Below are 19,451 nucleotides of genomic sequence, written 5' to 3' on the forward strand. Positions count from 1 at the left end.
CGGGAGAATCGGAAGAGAAGGTCCAGTAGGACAGTCAGAAGCCAACTTCAAGGAGTTCAGAAGTAAGTAGGAGGCTACCCTGAAACATCATCTGTCTTCCCTTCCCCACCCCTTTCCAGCTCCAAACTCAGCCAAAAAAAAAAGCTCCTTCACCTCCACACAGTCTTTGCAAAGCACCTGATGCCATCCCCGTGACCTTTATCCAGCCATGATGTCCTTTTCTCTCATGTGTCTTTAGGCTCTCCTCCCTCTCCAGGGCTATCTCTCATATAAATATTGACATTACTCTCTTGTTCTAAGATGACATTTCTTAGGCCCTGTTCTGTCTTAAGTTAATGTTTCAAAAGAATCATTAGAGAAATTTTGAAGTTGGGGAGGACAGAAGTTTGAGCTTAGGTTGAATATCCTTTGTGGAAGACAAGATTATCTGTAAGAATGAGTAACGGTCAGGGAGTGGGATGGAGGGTCAGGGAGAGGGTTGGAATAGTTCATTTAAGGTTCAGTTAGGGGTCACCAAAAAATGAATGAAAGAATTGCCAGGGGCCAGTGGGAGGCCAGCTGAGATTGAATAGCTTAAATTTATGGAGAGCCTAATCAGCATACTGCCTCTCTTTGGCAGGAAACGGTGGCCCAGAGTAGAGCAGTGGATTGGGTTTGAGGAAAGATGGTTATGAAGCACTGTTGATCCTGGGCACAGGTCAAGTTGACATGGGGGCTGGAGGTTAGAAGAGGATGGAGGACCCAGGGACCCCAGGGTATGTAAAGAAAAGCAAGTGATAGCCTGAGAGAAGAGGCAGGGTCAAAGATGTGGTCAGGATTCATGTGAGGGGGTTGTCTCAGTGGAAGTAGAAAGGCTAAACAGTTAGGTTGGGGATATTAGGCCATATGGTGCATGATATGGTGAATAGACTACATGGTTTAAATCCTGTATCTTAACCTGTGTCTCCACTTACCTTGTTTATAAAATGAGGCTCATAAAACCTTCAAAAAGTCATTGTAATTAATACATATGAGATACTTATGATAGTGCTTGTGTGTAATAAGTGCTCGGTGAATTTTGGCGATGGGGATGTTCATTTAAAAGTGATGAAAAGGGGGGCACCTGGGTGGCTCAGTCCGTTAAGCGTCCGACTCTTGATCTCAGCTCAGGCCTTGATCTCAAGGTCGCGAATTCAAGCCCCTCATTGGGCTCCATGCTGTGTGTGGAGCCTACTTTAAAAAACAAAACAGGGGCTCCTGGGTGGGTGAGTCAGTTGAGTGTCTGACTCTTGGTTTTGGCTCAGGTCATGGTGTCATGGATCATGAGATCAACCTTGAGTCTGCTCGAAGCTCCTCTCTCCCTCTGCTCCTCCCCCCACTTGTGCACTCTCTCACTCTCTCAAATAATAAGTCTTAAAAAAATACAAAACAAACAAAAAGTGATGAGAGGTCTTAGAACTTGAGCTCTTGAGGGGCACCTGGGTGCTCAGGTGGTTAAGCATCTGCCTTTGGCTCAAGTCATGATCTCAGGGTCCTGGGATCGAGCCCCGAGTCAGGCTCCCTGCTCAGTGGAGAGTCGGCTTCTCCCTCTGCCCCTCCCCCACTGCTCGTGCACTCGCTTGCTCTCTCAAATAAATAATCTTTAAAAAAAAAAAAAAGAACTTGAGATCTTGAAGTTGAAACAATTCTGAGTGATGCCAGGTTCTCAGATGCCATCATGCTTGTGAGTGGAGTGAAACTGGAGATGGAAAGTAGTGGAGTTGAGGAGGAGGAAGAGTGGTGCGCCCAAATTCTAGGAGGGACACGTTTACGGATGTGGAGGTCACCAGTGGGCTCGCAACAACTCTGTGTCACTGAGAAAGGCCGGGTGTCTAGCTGAAGTTAACAGAAATAGGGAGGTAGCTACGGTGGGTTTCAAGGGAGACAGATTGTTGAGAGAGGAGGAGAGAGGTGCGGAAGGAGGTGCTGATCTGTCTGAGTCAGAGACCAAGGGAAAGCAGTAACAGCCTCTACTGGAAAGTGAGGAGTAATCTGCCAGGAGGAGGAAGAAATGAGCCAAGGATGAAAAAAGTGGAGAGTTTGCTCACAGTAGAACAGATTTTGATTGAGGAGAGATGTTTTTTATAATAGCTTTTAAGAAAAATCCATTCCCCAAGCCTGAGGACAAATCTGAAGGAGGCTTGAGTGTAAGGGAGGAAGTGGGCAAGAGCTTTTAGAGTAGATTACTGGAAAAGCCAGTAAATGGGGGCTCTGATCCCTCACCTTGATTGTAGGATGTGCAGCATTAGACACAATGACTCGATGTGCTGGGCATGCCCCAACCGGCCACCCCCTGCCCGCCCGCCCACTTCTCCAGCTCCGTGGGTATGCAGTGCTCAGTGCATTTCCCGCGTCGGTGCTGCTGGGTTCTCTGAGGGTAGAGGGACCGGGAGAGCTGGGATTGAGGGCTTCTGCTTTTAGAGAGCAGACAAATGGCTTTAAAGGGAAGGGAACAGGACACCAGCAAGCTTTGTGGCTGAGTTCTCTTCCAAAAGCACCGCTCAGTAATATAATTGTATTCGGACAATTTTTTTGCATGACGTCAGGGAATAGCCTTCCTTAAAAGCTCTCATGAAAAAGCACAACTATAAAACAGACTCAGGCAATGAAATGGAAACCAGGCAAGTGGGTCTGTGTAATTTGGGCAAAGAGATTTCTCCTTACGGCTTTGTGATCTGATCCCTGCTCTCTGCATAAAACTGTTTCACGGGATCCGCTTACATAGGAGTCTTACCTTGCAGGTGCTTTTAGACGTAATATGTCTTGCTTTATTACCCAATGAGCAGGAAAGCAAGGGTTCCCTCCTCAGTGGCTGTTCAGACCACCTTCCTAGACTTGCCACCTTCCTAGTCCTCCAGGTCCTAAATCTCTCATCTTTGTATGAGCCCGGCCCCAGCAGTGGGGAGGGAGGGCTAGTCCCACGTACACCTCACTTAACCCCTATGTGTGCCTTTATCCATCTCCCCCTCACACCCCTGCTCAGGGTCAGTCTTGGGGAAGTGTGTGCCAGGGAGCACTACTCACTGAGCAGGTCCTTTCTTACCCACCCCATTTTCCTAAAGCCACAGGAGCACAGAATTTAATTATCTGCCATCCTGTGTTCTTGGCACACTCTCTGGCTCCATTCCCAAGGAGATCCTTTCTTTTTTGTATTTTTGTTTTTTATTGAGGTGAAATTCACGTAACATAAAATTAACCATCTTAAGTATAAATTCAGTGGCAATTGGTATATTCATAATATTGTGCAACAGTCCCCTCCATCTAGATCCAGAGCATTTCCATCATGCTCCCTCACCCCGCAAAAACACCCGTGTCCATTAAGGAGCCACTCTCTGCCCTTCCTTTCCCTCCCAGCCCCCGGCAACCACCAGTCTGCTTTCTGTCTCTGACTCTTCCCATTCTGTACATTTCATGTAAATGGGATCATATAATATTTGTGTGCCTGGCTTTTTCACTAGGCATAATGTTCACAAGGTTCATCCATGTGGTATGTGGTAACCTGTATCAGTACTTCACTTATGCCTGAGTAATATTCTGTTATATGGATGTACCATATTTTGTTCATCCAGTCATCTATTGATAGGCATTTGGGTTGTTTCCACCTTTTGGTTGTTGTGAGTAGTGCTGCTGTGAACATGGGTGTACAGGTTTTTGTTTGAGTACCTGGTTTCAGTTCTTCTGGGTATATACCTAGGAGTAGAATTGCTGGATTATATGGTAATTCTATGTTTAACTTTTTGAGGAACTGGAGGTCCCTTCTTTTTTTTTTTTTTTTTTAAGTAAGCTTTCTGCCCAGTGTGGGGCTTGAACTCATGACCCCCAGATCAAGAGTCACATGCTGTACTGACAGCCAGGTGCCCCTGGAGGTCCCTTCTCAATGGACATTCTCCTAGGTCCACTCTGTCAAGGAATAGTAGACATATACCACCCCAGCCCTAGCCCCCAAGACATGTTGACCTCATTCTGCTAAATCTGGAAAGAAACTGAAGGAATAAGACTGAGGAGCCCGGAGTCTCTCTGGAAGTGCATAAGGTCACCAAAGAGAGGCTGGTAATCAGAAGAAAGACAGTCTGGGGAAGGGATTGGGTGCTAAGGGGCTTGGGGGCCAGTAGAAGCTTGGACTAAGGCAGGGGGAAATTTAGGGAGAAAGGAACTCAGTTACCCAGAATAAAGGAAGGCGTGAACCTAAAACCCCCGTGGCCGGTACGGCCATTCCCCTGGTGATGGAGGAGTGATGGAGGGGAGCTATAGACTGATTTATCCCTCTAGCGATGGGGCAGGGGATAGGTAGAAAGAGCGCTTCAGGCTGAGGAATTAGGACAGTCAGCCTTGAGGAGCCATTGAGGGCTTTTATAAAAGGAGGCTTTAGAAAGATAACCCTGACTACAGGGTGGAGGGCAGCTTGGAGGAGAAGACAAAACCAGAAGCAAGGAGGCTGGTCAGAAGGTTACCATTGCTCTTAAAGGAAGACCAGTGAGGGTGGTGCTAGGAGCGGCAGTGGGGAGGGAGAGGCGGGGCGCCGTCATCAGGACAGCTACCTGCATGCAGAGGTGATGACGGAGGACAAGATGCCCCTGAGAAGACAGGGCAGCCAGTAGCAGGGGGGAGGGCTGTGGAGAGGCCGAGGGGCTCCAGAGCACCACTCCCACTGCCAGAGTCCAGTCAGGTGAGAGGCGGGAGGGGGGAGTCTAGGAACAGGGAGGTTGGGGAAGCAGGCTACTCCTTCTTGACGGACGACTAAAGTCCGAAATTCTAGCTAAATACACAGTTTTCATCTGGATTATACCAACACCGATTAATTTACATCAAGAAATTCTTTGTAACTCTGTCAAGCTAATTTAATTCCTTGATCAATTTTCTACACAGAGCAGTTAAACCATTTCTGAAGTTCTCCCTTATTTTCTTAGGTATCAGCTCTTTTAGGTATAAATTTAGCAATAAAGACTTGACTTTTTGGTCAGAAATTTTAGTCAATAAAAAGCGTTTTAGGGATGCCTGGGTGGCTCAGTCGGTTAAGCATCTGCCTTCGGCTCAGGTCATGATCCTGGGGTTTGGGGATCAAGCCCCGCATTGGGCTCCGTGCTCAGTGGGGCTTCTCCCTCTGCCCTTCCCCCTGCTTGTGCTCGCTGTCTGTTTCTTTCTCTCTCTCTGACAAATAAAATCTTTTTAAAAAATTAATAAATAAAAATAAAAAGCGTTTTATCATACCTGCGTTTTAGATTTTGGCAGTTGTATTTTTTCTGTTGCTGTTGTTATTATCTGTGTTTTTAGTGTTACTAACAAAATGACTTCTTTGGTCAGTTGTGGATTTTGCCATGTGCTGCTTAGCCATTGTCCGTTCAGTTATGTTGATTATTTTCAGCAGTAACATTCACGGCTAGATCAAAACATCCTCCAGGTCAAACACAACCCACTTCTTGCCAGAGTTCCTCTTCCTTCTCACCCCCACCCCTTCCCTTCCCACCAAAGACTGGTCCCAAGAGGAAAGGAGCAGTGGACTCTTCTGGGCAGTGGGTTCTGGAGCCTCAGAACACCTAGGCACTCTTCCTAGCAGCTAATTTAAATCCACTCTACCACAGTTTCACCTTTTCTCCTTTTTTCAGTTGGCTGAAACCCCAACTCATTCATTGCCCTGTATTCTCTGACTTGTCATCTCTTCCTAGGCTTGTTGTTGAAGAGAGGTTTCCTGTGGCCTCTCCATTCCTCTCCCTCACCCCAGCCTTCTCCAGCCTCAGCCACCCCACTCCCATCAGCCCAGGACCATGGCCAGCAGATGGTTTCCGATGCCTTTGGGAGGTGGGCAGCAATTCAAGGGAGTCCTGGCCACAAAGGACTGATAGAAAGGCCCTTGGAAACCTGGGAGTGAACTCAATTTCAAGATACAAAGTTTCCAGAAACTTTGAAATCACAGGTACTTAACATTTTGAGTGCTGTTTATAAATCTTAAAATTACCTTGTGAGTTTAGGGATCATTTATACCTTGATGAACTTGCTCTATTACCTGGGACTGTTCTTGTTCTACGTAGAGCTGTAAAAGCCTGAGAGGGAGGAGGGGGTACCTATATAGGAACTTTCTGGATTCTGGGTAAGGCTGGGAGATGGTAGTGGTCATATCCTCAGGAAACAAAAATTATCTTCCTGAATTTTTCTCATTTCCAATTTCTAGCCTTCAGTTACACTTCAGGACCATCTGTACCACTATCTTCCATGGTCCACTAGTGTGTCGGGGGACCTGGGCAAACCCCCATCTTGTGCTCTGTGCCCTGTGTCCCATGCCTAGACTGGACGGGGAGTTCTGGCTCCTGGCTGGCACAGCGCCTCGTGCTCATGACAGGTTTGCTGAAATGAATCAGTCATTTGGTTTCTTCCTCTCTCCCACCACAAGCCCCGAATAAGCTGAAAGGGTTGAGAATGGGAGCAGGGGACCAGGGGGTAGTAAGGGAGGTGTGTAGTCGCACTGAGGGTCAGAGAAGCTTAGGAAGAACTCAGAAGGAGTAGTCAGTCTTCAGAGCTCAGACTGAGAAGAAATTTCCTTTAAGAGAAAGAAGTGAAATAAACAAAAGAAAACTGGAATGACTTCAAGGAGAGGGAAAAGAGAAATGGTGAGATCCAAGCTGGTCACTGAGGAATGTACGTGTCCGCAGAGCCCTTGACCTCTGCCCAGGCAGAGGAAGAGGAGGCTGATGGCAGAAGGAGACTTCAGGTTGCCTAGGCCCCCCTCCAGGAGGGCTTCTCAGTCTGTAGGCATCTTCATTGTACCCCGCCTCTTCACTGGCTCATCGGGCAGCGTCAGGGAAATGGGGAGAAGGGCTCAGATTGCCCCTTCCAGGAAGAGTGCTTTGGGGTGAGTGTCCTAGCAGAAAGGAATAAGTACAAGGTGCTTACCTTCCACAAAGAGGTGGAGGTGATTGAACACTTTGGGAGGCTCAGCAGAGCGAAATCACCAAGGAGCAGGCAGAGCGCAGGGGAGGTGCTGCTGGAGAGGGTGGGGCTCATCTGGGGGGAGGGCCTGACTTTGCACCTTGCACAAGGGCATGAGGTGTGGGCCAGATGCTGTTGTCCAGAGGATCTCTGGTCCGGACCCAACTCACTCCTTACCCTGTGACCCTGTCACACACCAGGCCTTCATTAGCCTGCTCTGGAGCGGCCATGGACAAAGCTCACGTGCACCTTACTCTTTCCCGCTGGGCTTCAGAGGTAGCCACAAGGAACAGGACAGTGAGTTGCACACAAAACGGGGTACAACTGAGTACCCTGAAAGGTTTAAGCAGGTGGGTGTTGCTCCCCTTCTCCCTAGGCTAGGTGCCCCTAGGGAAACCCAGTTTTTTTCACAGCCATTGTTGCCTGAGAATGACGTTGGTTTAATCCATTCCTCATTCTTTGGTGTGGTTGGAAGTGAACAATGGCAAGCATTTTTATAAGCTTTGAGCTGAGTGTGCTATTCACCAGCTGTAATTTATTTTATCAACCCCTTTTCAGTGAAGTATGGCCCTCCCAAGTAAGAAGTGCACACTTTTAACTCCTATGAAATGCTTATTTGTTTTTATTCATGTTGGCTGTATCCATTTTTAAAATTAGGGGAAAATCTACATCTATTTACCCAGTGATTTGAGGTGGGCCCACATTTTTTAAATTATAGCTTTTTTAACTTTAAAAATAACGTTTTTTCAAAAATATATCTTTTCTTTAAAATGAAAACAAAAGCTCTGCCGGATGTTTTCTGGTTTTGTGATGGGTCACCAGGAAAACATTTACGTCGGACGTCTGACTGCATGTGGGGGGGTCTTGGTCTTGGGGAGCTGGGTCTACAGGAACTTTGGGGAATCCAGGCCATTTGTTCCCTATGGAAAGGGCTAGAAAATTAAGAAAAAGCAAATTACTAATATTTGAAAGGTTTTTCCCCCAACTATTTTTAGAATTTCAAGTGGTGTTTTTATCCTTTCCCTTCTGACCTGGAAAATGTTTGCGCCTCCAGACAGAAAGGGCTCTGTGGTCAGCTGTTCAGATGATTTTTACCTCTTGCCACCTCTCTGCCCAGAGAGCTGATGAGGAAGCGGGGAGCTAGGGATTGCCTTGCAGAAAAAATATGAAAGGAGATGAGCTTCTTCTCATCTGCCTGGAATAGAGACGTAGGCCCCTGTTGCCTGATGAGCTGAACAGTTCCATCCATCCACCCACCGAACTGTTGACGTGGAGAGACTTCACCACAGGGACTTTTTACAGTTGTGTAAGGTTGCAGACTATTCCAGGGGTAGGGCTGGGCTCCTCAACCTCAGCCCTGTTGACATTTGGGGGAGGTATCATGTGCCTCGTAGGGTGGTTCGCAGCATCCCGGCCTCCACCCACTCCATTCCAGCAGCCCCATCTCCCCTGACTTGTGACAACCAGAACTGTGTCCGGACATTAACAGATGTCTCCTGCAGGGCAATATCATCTCTGGTTGAGGTTGAGAACCACCAGATGGAGGGAAGCCATAAGTGATGTTGCGGCCCCAGAGACTAGGTGAGAGCGGAGGGAATGGGGTTTCCTGAGCCCAAGGAGAGCTGAACGGGACGGTGCAGCCACAGCCAGAACCTTGGTGACTCACGGGGGAAGTTGCAGGAAAGAAGTACCCAGCTTCTCTCTCTTTCTCTTTCTACCCTCCAGATTCTCAGCATCCCCTCCCCATTAGATGAATCCCGCCAGAAGCCAGGTGGTTGGGAACCTGTGTTGCGCAGTCCATAAAGGTCAGCCCGTGGGGGCACTGAATGGGGTGCAGAGGGACAAAGAACAGATGGGGGCACAAACAAAAGAATCAGTCTACTCATCCATCCATATAGTCATTCAACATGTATAGGCAGCTTAGCACAATGGTCAAGAACACAGGCTTATATGTGGCCCCTACCATCTCACCTGTGTGATCCTGATCAAGTGACTTCTGTAACCCTCAGTAACCTCAGGCACAGAATGGCAGCAATAATTCTGTCTACATGTATGATCTGAGTCTTGCAATCTTGGAGGTTTCCTGTTGGGGAAACACAAGTCCTAAGTAAATTGTTCAGTACATGGCTGTAATCAAGTACCAAGTGGATGGTATCTGCTGTGTGCCCAGTGCTGTTTTATGGATGATCCTAGGAAAAGCAAAGACATAGGGCTCGGCCACAGAAGGCCCTCTCTCACCGTCTGTCAGCACACTGAGTGCTGTTCAGATCTATGAGCAGAGAAAGGTCACAGGGGGCTGGAAAAATCTAGACCACAGGACCTGAATTGGGTCCTGAGGGATGAGTAGGCTAAGTCAGGATGAGAGAGGATCTATCAGACAGTGGGGATGGTGAGCAAACCAGAGCCATAAGAGTTGGAGGGAAGGAGAAGACCCAGAGAGCTCCGGGGGGAGACTGGTGATTGGACAGCTTTGATAGAAGGTCTCGGTGCTTCTGTCTGTGAAGATGAGGGGCTGGCTCAGGACCCATCGCCTTCCTCAGTAGTCGGATGTAGGAGTCATAAACTCACGGCTAGGGGCGCCTGGGTGGCTCAGTCGTGGGGCGTCTGCCTTCGGCTCAGGTCATGGTCCCAGGGTCCTGGGATCAAGCCCCGCATCGGGCTCCCTGCTCAGCGGGAGGCCGGCTTCTCCCTCTCCCACTCCCCCTGCTTGTGTTCCCTCTCTCGCTGTGTCTCTCTCTGTCAAATTAATAAAAAATAAAAAAAAAAAGAAATGTTTAAAAAAAATAAAAATAAAAAATAAACTCATGGCTACAGGAGTGAGGTGGGAGGCGGTAGGACACACCGATGCCTCCTATAGGGCATGGCCATTGCTCTGCTCCAGGCACCTATTACCACGTTAAAATGCAGGCCGGGGACACCATGTGCTAATTAATTCTCTGAATTTTCAAAAGATGCTAGAAATTTGGATTTTTATGAGAAATCTCCTGGCTTTTAAAAAAACCATGTAAGCCATACCAGACTTGTGTGAAGACCAAACAGTCCATTTGCACCCCTGTCCAGATTTCTGACGGGCCCTTTGGGGCCTTAGAACCCTTGAGCTGTGTGTTTGGTTGGGTTCAGCCTCCTGTGTACTGTCTTTTAAGCTATAGCTCCCAGGGCTTGAAAAAGAAAAGAAAAAGAAGTAGGAAGAAGAGGGGTCCACCTGGGCCAGGTGAAGTCAGAGTTCCCCTCCAGACCACCATGGCAGGTTGGGAGTAGGAGGGACGGGCTGGCTGTAGCCTGGAGGCACCGGCTTGGAGCACCGAGTGGGTGGACTGGAGTCTCAGTGCTGCCCGCGCTCCTAGCACTTGACCCAGTGTCCGCCGAGGCTGGGGCTGGAGCTGCCCTTGAGAGCACTGACCAGCACATTTGGTTCTTGGATGAAATTTTTTAAATACTCAGATAAAGTACAGAGACTAATATCGCGAATACCCATGTTCCCACATGCAGCCTTCCTGCTGGGTTCTTCAAAACTAGAGATGCTGCCCCTTTTCTTTCCTTAGGACACAGACCTTCCTCTGGGCCATTTGCCTCGGGTAAGGGTCGTCTGGGAGCTCTGTCTAGTGGTAAAGGCTGACACAGTGACCTCTGGGAAAGCCCTGAAGTCCTGTCACTGATTGCCATGCCAGGAAATCGCACCTCTGAGTCCTGGCTCTGCGGGCCCTGAGGAGCAGAGAGCCACGGGCTCCAGGGTAGAGGGCCGGGAGAGGCCGGGGGGCAGAGGGGCCCTGGCAGCCTCAGGAAGAGGCGAACCGCAGAGTCAGCAGTCGAACCAAGTGGTGGTCCACACTTGTTTCTCATGACTAAGTAAAATACAGGCTCTTGCTCTGCTGAGGGGAAGTGAAGAAGTCTGTGGAGAAGACCAGAAATAATGACGTTGTCTGGAAACAGCCTAGTGCATCCTTAAAATATTTTCCTCAGAAAAAAGAAGATGCAGTAATACTCCCTTACTCCAACACTGCCGTTGCCTCCCCGGGCCTGCTCCAGACAGGCTCTCCAGCTTCGCCTCAAGTTCCACTGGCAGGCGCCCCTCCTCGGGGTCAGACCTGTGCTACCTGCTCCTCCCTTCCGCCCCAGCTGTGCGTGGCCCCTTATCCTCAGCCTGCCCAGTTTTCCCTCCATGAAGCTCCCTCCTCCCACTCCCCACACTTTTTTTCTTTTCTGTTCTTTCATTACTGCTACTAATGATATCATCAGTCCCTGTCATACACCATCTTGGACTATTTCCTGACCCTTCGTGTGTCAGCTCACTGCTGACTACACTCCTCTCTCAGAGAGAAGGGACTGGGGTTTTCCTCATGTTCCTCATAGTGCCCCTCCCACACATACACACACAGCAGGTGACAATAAGTACTATGGGCAGATAGAAGCTTGAATTGATGGGTGAATGGGTGGACGGAAAGATGGTTGGATGGCAAGGTTGAGGGAGTTCCATGAATGCCTGGAACAGGATGCTCCAGAGCTAGGGGCAGGGAACACTCAACCCATCTCCATTTACTCAGCATTTACTGTGCTGACTTGGCCTCTCTTGGGAAGGAGACTTGACCAATGGCCTTAGTCTAGAAGGCATCTCCCCCCATGATAACTTTAGAATTAGACAGTGCACTTTCAATCCACGGTCTCAAGCTCAAGGTTGGCACCTGGAACAAGTCGACGTTGGCGTTTTCATTTTCATCAGTGTGGTTGAGTCCCAAGCCTGGGACTTGAAGTGTATCCAGCACTATGTGAAGCCTGCCTCTAGCTGCCAGCCCCAAGGCAGGCCTCATCACAGGAGTGGGAAAGAACATGGGCAGCAGGGCTGTGGGACTCCCCATGCTTGCCTCAGGAGTCTCAGCAAGTAAGGTCTTCCGTTAGCCAGGTGTCTGCCTTGGCAGAAGAGCCCCATGTGGTGGGGGCAGTAGCAAGAGGATGTCCACACTGCATCAGCCCAGAAGCTGGACCACCCAAGTTAATCATTCACAAGGGTAGAAGGCAAGGATTAACTAGTTCTTTTTTTTTTTTAAAGATTTTATTTATTTATTTGAGAGAGACTGAGAGATAGAGAGCACGAGAGGGAAGAGGGTCAGAGGGAGAAGCAGACTCCCTGCTGAGCAGGGAGCCCGATGTGGGACTCGATCCCGGGACTCCAGGATCATGACCTGAGCCGAAGGCAGTCGCTTAACCAACTGAGCCACCCAGGCGCCCAAGGATTAACTAGTTCTAAATGCTGATTAGTTGGGTTTCCAACTCACTTCCAAATGACTGAATGCTAATCCCTCTTGTGTAGTAGGCCTACCACAGCCTAGAGCATGTACCTGCGCACCTCACCCACTTGAAGCCCTCCCGCAGGGGTCTAGGGCATATTTCACTCTCACCTTAGCTGTGTAGCCACTGGGGGCGGGGGGGGGTGGGCGATGATTTATTCACTTACACTGACTTCTTCCCTCACCTGATTCCTGCAACTCTTAGAATCCAGACCACTCCATTGAGCACCAGATGTCTCATTGCTGCCTGAGTTTTAGCTTTTCCTCCCCTCCCAGACCACCACTTTCTTGAGGACAGGAGATGTCAGCTCCTTGCCTTGCGTTCCCACAGTACTCAGCACAGTGCTGGCCACAGAGAAGACCCTAGGCACCTACTTTTTGACTCGTGAAGGGCCAGGCAGAGGCCTATCTCCTCCAGGAAGCCTTCTCAGGTGCCCTCCCAGCCACTGAGCAGCCGTGCACCTCTGCAGAGTCCTCCAGCACCTGAGGCCCGGGCCCTACAAGCAAGCATGAGGGCTCTAAGTGTTGGTCTAGGCTCAAGTGTTCTGCGAGCTCTTTCAGGGCACACAGTGTGCCCAGCGATCGGAACAAACTTGTACACATAGCAGATTTTTCAACTTCACAGTTTTACTGAGATATGCCATACACACACCACACAAGTCACCCCCTGGTTGTAGCTTATTTGTAGAGTTGTGCAACCATCGCCACAGTGTATTTCAGGCAGGCCCTTTTCGTCACTGTGAGAAAGAACCCATGCTTCTCCCTGTATTCGTTTCCTGAGGCTGTGGTCACATAGCAAATTACCATAAACTTGGTGACCTAAAATAACAGCAATTTATGGCCTCATGAGGCCAGAAGTCCAAAATTAAGATGTCGGCAGGGCCACACTTCCTCTGGAGGCTCTAGGGAAGAATCTGGCTCTAAGGAATTCCTTGCCTCTTCAGCCTCCAGAGGCCACATCCCTCCAGTCTTCTGGCTTCACATCACCTTCTCCTCTGTGTGTCGGGTGTCTTTCTGCTCTCTCTTATTAGGACATTGGCGATGGCATTTAAGGGCCGCCCAGATCATCTAAGATTATTTCCTCATCTCAGTACCTTTAACTAAATCACATCTGCAAAGACCCTTTTTCCAAGTAAGGTAACATTCACAGGTTCTGGGGGCCGGAAGCCATTTTTCAGCCTGCCACATTCCCCCTGCCCCCTGGCCCAACATAATTCACATACCACAAAATTCACCAAGTGAAAGCCTATGGATATATACGTTTTAGTATATTCACAAGGTTGTGTAACCGTCACCACTGTATAATTCCAGAACATTTTCATCATCAACCCAAAAAAGAAACACTGTTTCTATCAGGAGTCATTCCTCAATCTCCCCATTCTCCAACCTGTGGCAACCATTAATCCAGTTTTTGTCTCTGTGATTTGCCTATTCTGGATATTTCACATAAACGGAATTATATAATACATGGTCTTTTTGTCTGGCTTCTTTCACTAAGCATCTTTTCAAGGTTCATCTGTGGTGTAGCCTGTATCAGTATTTCATTCCTTTTTATGACTAAATAATATTCCATTGTATGGATATACATTTTATTTATCCATCCCTTGGTTGATGGACATTTTGATTTTTTTCTGGGTATTGGCTAGTATGAACATTCACAAGTACAAGTTTTTGTGCGGACGTATGGTTTTTGTTTCCCTTAAGTCTATGCCTAGGAGTGAGCAAAACTTCAAGACTATTTTCCAACGCAGACATCCCCACCAGCGGTGTCTGAGAGTTCCAACTTCTCCACATTTTCACTAAAACTTATTATCTGCCTTTTTTATTATAATTCTCCTAATGGTTGTGAAGTGGTATCTCACTGTGGTTTTGATTTGCATTTGCCTATTGGTTACTGATGCTGAGCATCTTTTCCTGTGCTTATTGGTCATTTGTGGATCTTCTCTGGAGAAATGTCTATTCAGATCCTTTGCACATGTGTTCATTGGGTTATCTTTTTTTTCGGTTTTTTTTTGTAAACTGCCCAGTTTATTATTATTATCATTATTTTTAGATGGCTACAAAGACAGCATGAGACCTCACACCTAGACTAGCTTTCCTGGTGGAAGGGCTTGGGTACAGACAGACAGCAGGGCTTCGGTTTTTTTTTTTTTTTTTTTGTCTTGTATTTTTTTTTTTTTTTTAAAGAAGAAAGCAAAGAGGTTGACTGGGGTGGGCTGGGGGGGGGCTTGCTAGAAGCTTCCATTTTTAAAAATTTTCCCCCTGAAAACAAATTAAAAAATCCCAATAACGGTAAAACCCCAAACAAACAAAAAAAACAACAAAAAAGTGTCACGTACATAAAAGGTCCTTTTGGGAATGGGCAAGGGGTGGGATTTTTCTGGTCACTGACTTGAAATATATTTTTATTTTGAGTTTTGTCCTTCATGTTTTATGGAATAAAAAGTTCGGCCTTTTTATTGCATGAAACTAAAACTGGGACAGGTGGGGGGCTGAGGGGGAGCAGGGAGATGCCCCTCCCCCAGCTCCTGGGTAATGACACCTCACTTCTTGCATAACTTCTGGCATCTTCCCGCCTGAAATGCCGGCTCTCTCAGCATCTCGGAGAAGAGGAGGGGATCACATGCTCATCGTCATGCTTGGAGAATAATTGTCATTCTGGAAGGAGTGGAGGAAGTTCCCTCCTAGCTCACCGTCGTCCCGAGGGGTGCCTGGAGGGTTGCTAATGCCACTTATGTTGTTAGGAGAATTCTAACGATCCATTCATGTGGTGTGGCTCCATGCCGCCCATGCCTCCCCTCTTTTTATTTCATTTCAAGAGTGCTTTGTGTATTCTAAATATACGTCCCTTGTCAGATATGGGATTTGCAGATGTATGCTCCATCACTGTGAGTTGTCTTCACTTTATTAATGATATCCTTTGGGGCACAAAAGTTTGCAATTCTGATGAAGTCTAACCTTTCTTTTTGTTGCTTGGGCTTTTGATGTCTTACTTAAGAAACCATTGCCTAATCCAAGATCACAAAGCTTCACTTCTATATTTTCTTCTGTGTGTTTCATAGTTTTAGCTCTTAAATGTAGGCCTTTGATCCATTTTGAGTCCATTTTTGTATATGCTCTAGGGTAGGTCCAACTTCATTCTTTTGCCTGTGGATGGATACCCAGGTGTCCCAGCTCCACTAGTTGAAAAAACTGTTTTTTCCCTATCATTGTTTTGGCACTCTTGTCACAAAAAAAAACAAAAACAAAAACAAAAAAACACAATGGAATGTAAGTGTGAAGGTTTATTTCTGGAATCTCAGTTCTATTCCATTCATCTGTATACCTGTCCTTTTGCCAGCACCACACTGTCTTGATTACTGTAGCTTTGTAATAAGTTTTAAAACCAGGAAGTGTGAGTTCCAGTTCTGTGTGTTTTCCCAGATTTTTCAGCTGTTCTGGACATGCAGCAGATTCTTCAGAGGCACTGATTGCTTGGTCACTTGCTTTCTTGTTTCATTGATGGACTGGTGAACCTGTGAGAGCCTGGCTGTCTTGCATCGTTAGCTAAAAAAGTCCTCTCCCACTCTCTGCCTCCCTTCACAAGGCATTTGGCCAATAGCGATCTGGGTTGTTCTGGCCAAGCCGTCCTAGTTCAGGGCAAAGTGATAAAAGAGGAGACTTGGTGGGGTACATCTGGCCCCTCAAGCAGATTTAAATCCAGCTAATTCTCTCCCCTCCCACATTCAGCTTCTTTCCCCTTCCTTCTTCATCTGGCAGAGTCAGTATTTGGACAGCTCTCATTTTCTCTGGATCTACTTATAGCCAAATTACACCAACACTCCCCTGTGCCTCTGTCATGCCCATCACTCTCCTGCCACTTCCTAAGCACGATTCATGACAAAATGGTACAGGATGGGGGACATCTGTCCTGTCAGGTGGGGCAAGTGCAGCAGGCCTTCCTGGTGGCATCATGAATAAAAGTGATAAAGCCAAGTGTGACTTCCCCATCTCCGTGGGCTGTTTCTCCATGGCCTCTCTGCAGGGAAGGGGCAGCTTGTGGGCTGAGGCAGACTGAGCTCACTGCCACCACTTCTCACTATACAAACTTGGATCCGTTCCCCATGAGCATAGCTTCCTCATTGGTTAAATAAGGATACCTCCCTGCTCATGTGGGAGCAGTAAGGGTTAGAAAGGCCAGTGTTCATTATTATCACCAGTAACCCTAGTTAACCATTTAGTGAATGCTTTCTTTGTGGCAGTCCCTGTGTTAGTGTTCAAACTGAATAAAGATGGGGGCAAAAGAAAAGATTTCATGACTTCTGGAGCCACACACAAGCTCAGCAGATGTGCTGAGCATCTGCTATGTGTTTAATCCTATGCTGGTCTTCATGTATATTTTCATTTCTTTGAGGTATGAGGTATGAAAGATGCTAATTAATTGTACCACCTCCCCATACAGATTCTAAACCATCTGAGAACTACACAGAGGAGTCAGGTAGAGATAAAAATAGAGATTATATTGTAGGTAAAGGCTGGACCAACACATGTCCAAGACCTACAGCCAAAAGACACACTTGCTTGCTTCTTCTCTCCCATCCCCGTCTTCTTTTTCTGTTGCCTGGGTTAAATCCTGGTTCTAGGGAGCAGAGGCACCAAGGGGCAGGGGTCCTGGGGGGTTGATTTGGGGATGGTGACATCAGTCTTGGGGCTGCTTCCATGATTCTAAGCTCTGCTGGGTGGGCTCCAGGTAGTAATACTGGCTCTGCTTCAGGGTCACCAGCCCTGCTTATCTCACTGAGAAGACCTATATGTCTGGAATGTTGGTGCTAATTCTCCAAATCTGTGTTCTGCAGGCACCATGAAACATTTTGCCCATTCTGACTATTTATATCTACTTAAAGCATTGTGACTATATACAAGTAGCTTAATCTGAGCCCAGGGTTCCTCACCTGTGAAGTAGGGATGGCAATACCCAACCCATAAGATGTCAAAGGAGTGAACAGAACGTACTTGGTTAGGGCCTGGCACATAATAGGCCTGGGGGGCGGAGGGGGCATCCTACTTGGCCCAGTTCAGTACCCTGAGAACTCAAGCTTTCAGTCCAGACTCTGAGCCTTCTCCCTGTGTGCTGAGCAGGTCTCTGTGGGGGCCAGCAGTCAGGGCCAGATCTATGTGCTCGAGTTGGAGTTGGGGATTAGGGAACGATGAGGCCTCAACAGAAGTGGGTCATCAAAAGGCCCTGGTGCATGGAGGGACCCAAAGAGGTTCATTTTGTGGAAGTATTGCAGTCCTGTGTCTCAGACCTCCTCCAGGTTGGGAGTGGGAGGCCTCGGGTTGTTAGCAGAAGTGTCAACACCCAGAGCCTCTCTTCAAACCCATATTTAGGACTGTCTAAGGCAAAATCATAAAGTAAGCAATGGTTTCCCCAAGGCACCTGCTTCCTCTTTCTGCACCCCATTCTACTCTTTCCACACCCTTTTCCAGCCAGCGAGAAAGACGACGGTCTGAAAAACAAATTCGAAGACAGAGGGCAGCAAAATATGAGTCAAATCCAGTTTGCCACCTGCTGTTGTACAGCCTATGAACTACAAGTGGTCATTATGTTTGTAAATGGTTGGGAAAAAAAATCAAAAGAAGAATATTTTATGACATGTGAAAACTCTATGAAATTCAAATTTTATTGGAACATAAATAAAGTTTCCATATTGTCCGTGGCTGCTTTCAGCAGAGTTGAGGGGTTGTGACAGAGACTTGAAGACCCCCAGGGTCTAAAATATTTATTCTCTGACCTTTTAAGAAAAAGTTTGCTGATGCCCTGCTCTAAAATGGTAAGAGGTTTAGATGTCATGTGGCCATCAGGATTTGCCTTGAGAGGGAGGGGCAAACAAGTGGAACTCAGGCATTGTGGCAGGCCTGCAGAGGAGACACTGGGTCTTTCCTGAGATCCTTCCAGTTACACTAGATGGGCTGACGGGAGCTAAATGTCTCATCTTGCAGGTGGGCTTGCTTCTGACCACACAGGGATGGGGGGCATGAAATGGTGCTGTTTGGGCCTCTGACTCCTTCCAGCAGAATGAAATGAATTAATAACCTCTGAGGAGCCTATCCCAGCAGCCTCCCTGCAGGCTGGTGGCCATGATTTGACCTGAGCACCTTCCCATTGCCAGAGTCCTACAGAGCCTCCCTGGGCTGGCCCTGAGCAGCACATTCACCGCTCGCCTCTCTCTCGTTTCCACAGAATTTGCCTTCTGCCAGGTGGACGCTTCAATTGCGCTGCCTCTGGCCCTGGCTGTGCTGTGTGACCTGCTGCAGCAGTGGGACCAGCTGGCCCCTGGACTCCCAGTCCTGCTGGGATGGCTGCTGGGAGAGGGTGATGATTTCGTGGTCCGCGTGGAAAGCATGCATCAGGTAATCCTAGGGTCTCAGGGCAGTGGCGGTGGAATCAGATTGGTGGCCTGAACCCACTAGATGCAGCTCATCAGGCTTACGTAGGCTTCACATGCCCGCTGAAAGTGTCCTTTGGATGCTCACATACAGATCAATAACCAATTAGGAAAGTCTCCAAATGACCACAGCAGCCTGCTAGATGCTGCTGGGGGATGCTGGGGCAGCTCTCAAGCTGACTTCTGGGGTTCCAGTGGGGTTCCAGTCTTCAGATCACCAGGGGAGAGGACTTTGAAAGAGCCTCCTGGGTTTCTGAAGCTGGTGGGCATTCCCTACCCCCTACACTCTCTGACGGCCCAGCTAAAGCCAGCAACCATGGCTGCTCCACACCCAGGACACCCCTTGATTGCCTGGCCCTAGTGGCCAAGGGAGCCGACATCCTGAACTCCACAGGAAGGTAGTGATCAGGAGGACAGTTCTTGGCAGTCTGCCACCCCCAGGGCACTGCACAGACAGCAGACTGAAACACAACCCCAGTCTTCATGGGAAAAAAGGCTGTTTGTATAGCCTGGAACTTCAGCCTGAGGGACAGGCTTCAGGTTTCCCACACATTTAGAGGCTCAGAAGGCGTTCCTAGGGAACACAATCAGGAAGTGACATCCTTGCATGCCCCCTTGGCCTTGCTAAAGCTCCATGAGACTTCCCGGAAAAAAGCTAATATATTCATCTGGAGCCCCAATTTTTGCAACAGTTGCCCAGGGGACACCTCTACATCTCCTGGTCTGGAGGCCAGCAAGGATTACAATTGCCATCCCACAGTACTATATATATTTTAAAAGCTGCTGCCAAAGGGTCTGGCTTCCA

At 48.0% G+C, this 19,451-nt stretch overlaps 1 protein-coding gene across 7 annotated transcripts in view; it reads left to right on the forward strand.

The window, feature by feature from the left end:
- The window catches only part of THADA (THADA armadillo repeat containing), a 324,153-nt gene that overhangs the window by 292,225 nt on the left and 12,477 nt on the right, over window positions 1–19,451 (forward strand). For all 7 annotated transcript variants that reach the window (XM_027621844.2, XM_027621847.2, XM_027621842.2 and 4 more), the window contains one exon: window positions 18,442–18,611. In XM_027621844.2, coding sequence (XP_027477645.1) covers window positions 18,442–18,611 — 170 coding nt within the window. The remainder of the gene's footprint in view (window positions 1–18,441; window positions 18,612–19,451) is intronic.

This window comes from Zalophus californianus, chromosome 8 (genome assembly GCF_009762305.2).
Source record: "Zalophus californianus isolate mZalCal1 chromosome 8, mZalCal1.pri.v2, whole genome shotgun sequence".
NCBI classification, from domain to species: Eukaryota; Metazoa; Chordata; class Mammalia; order Carnivora; family Otariidae; genus Zalophus; species Zalophus californianus.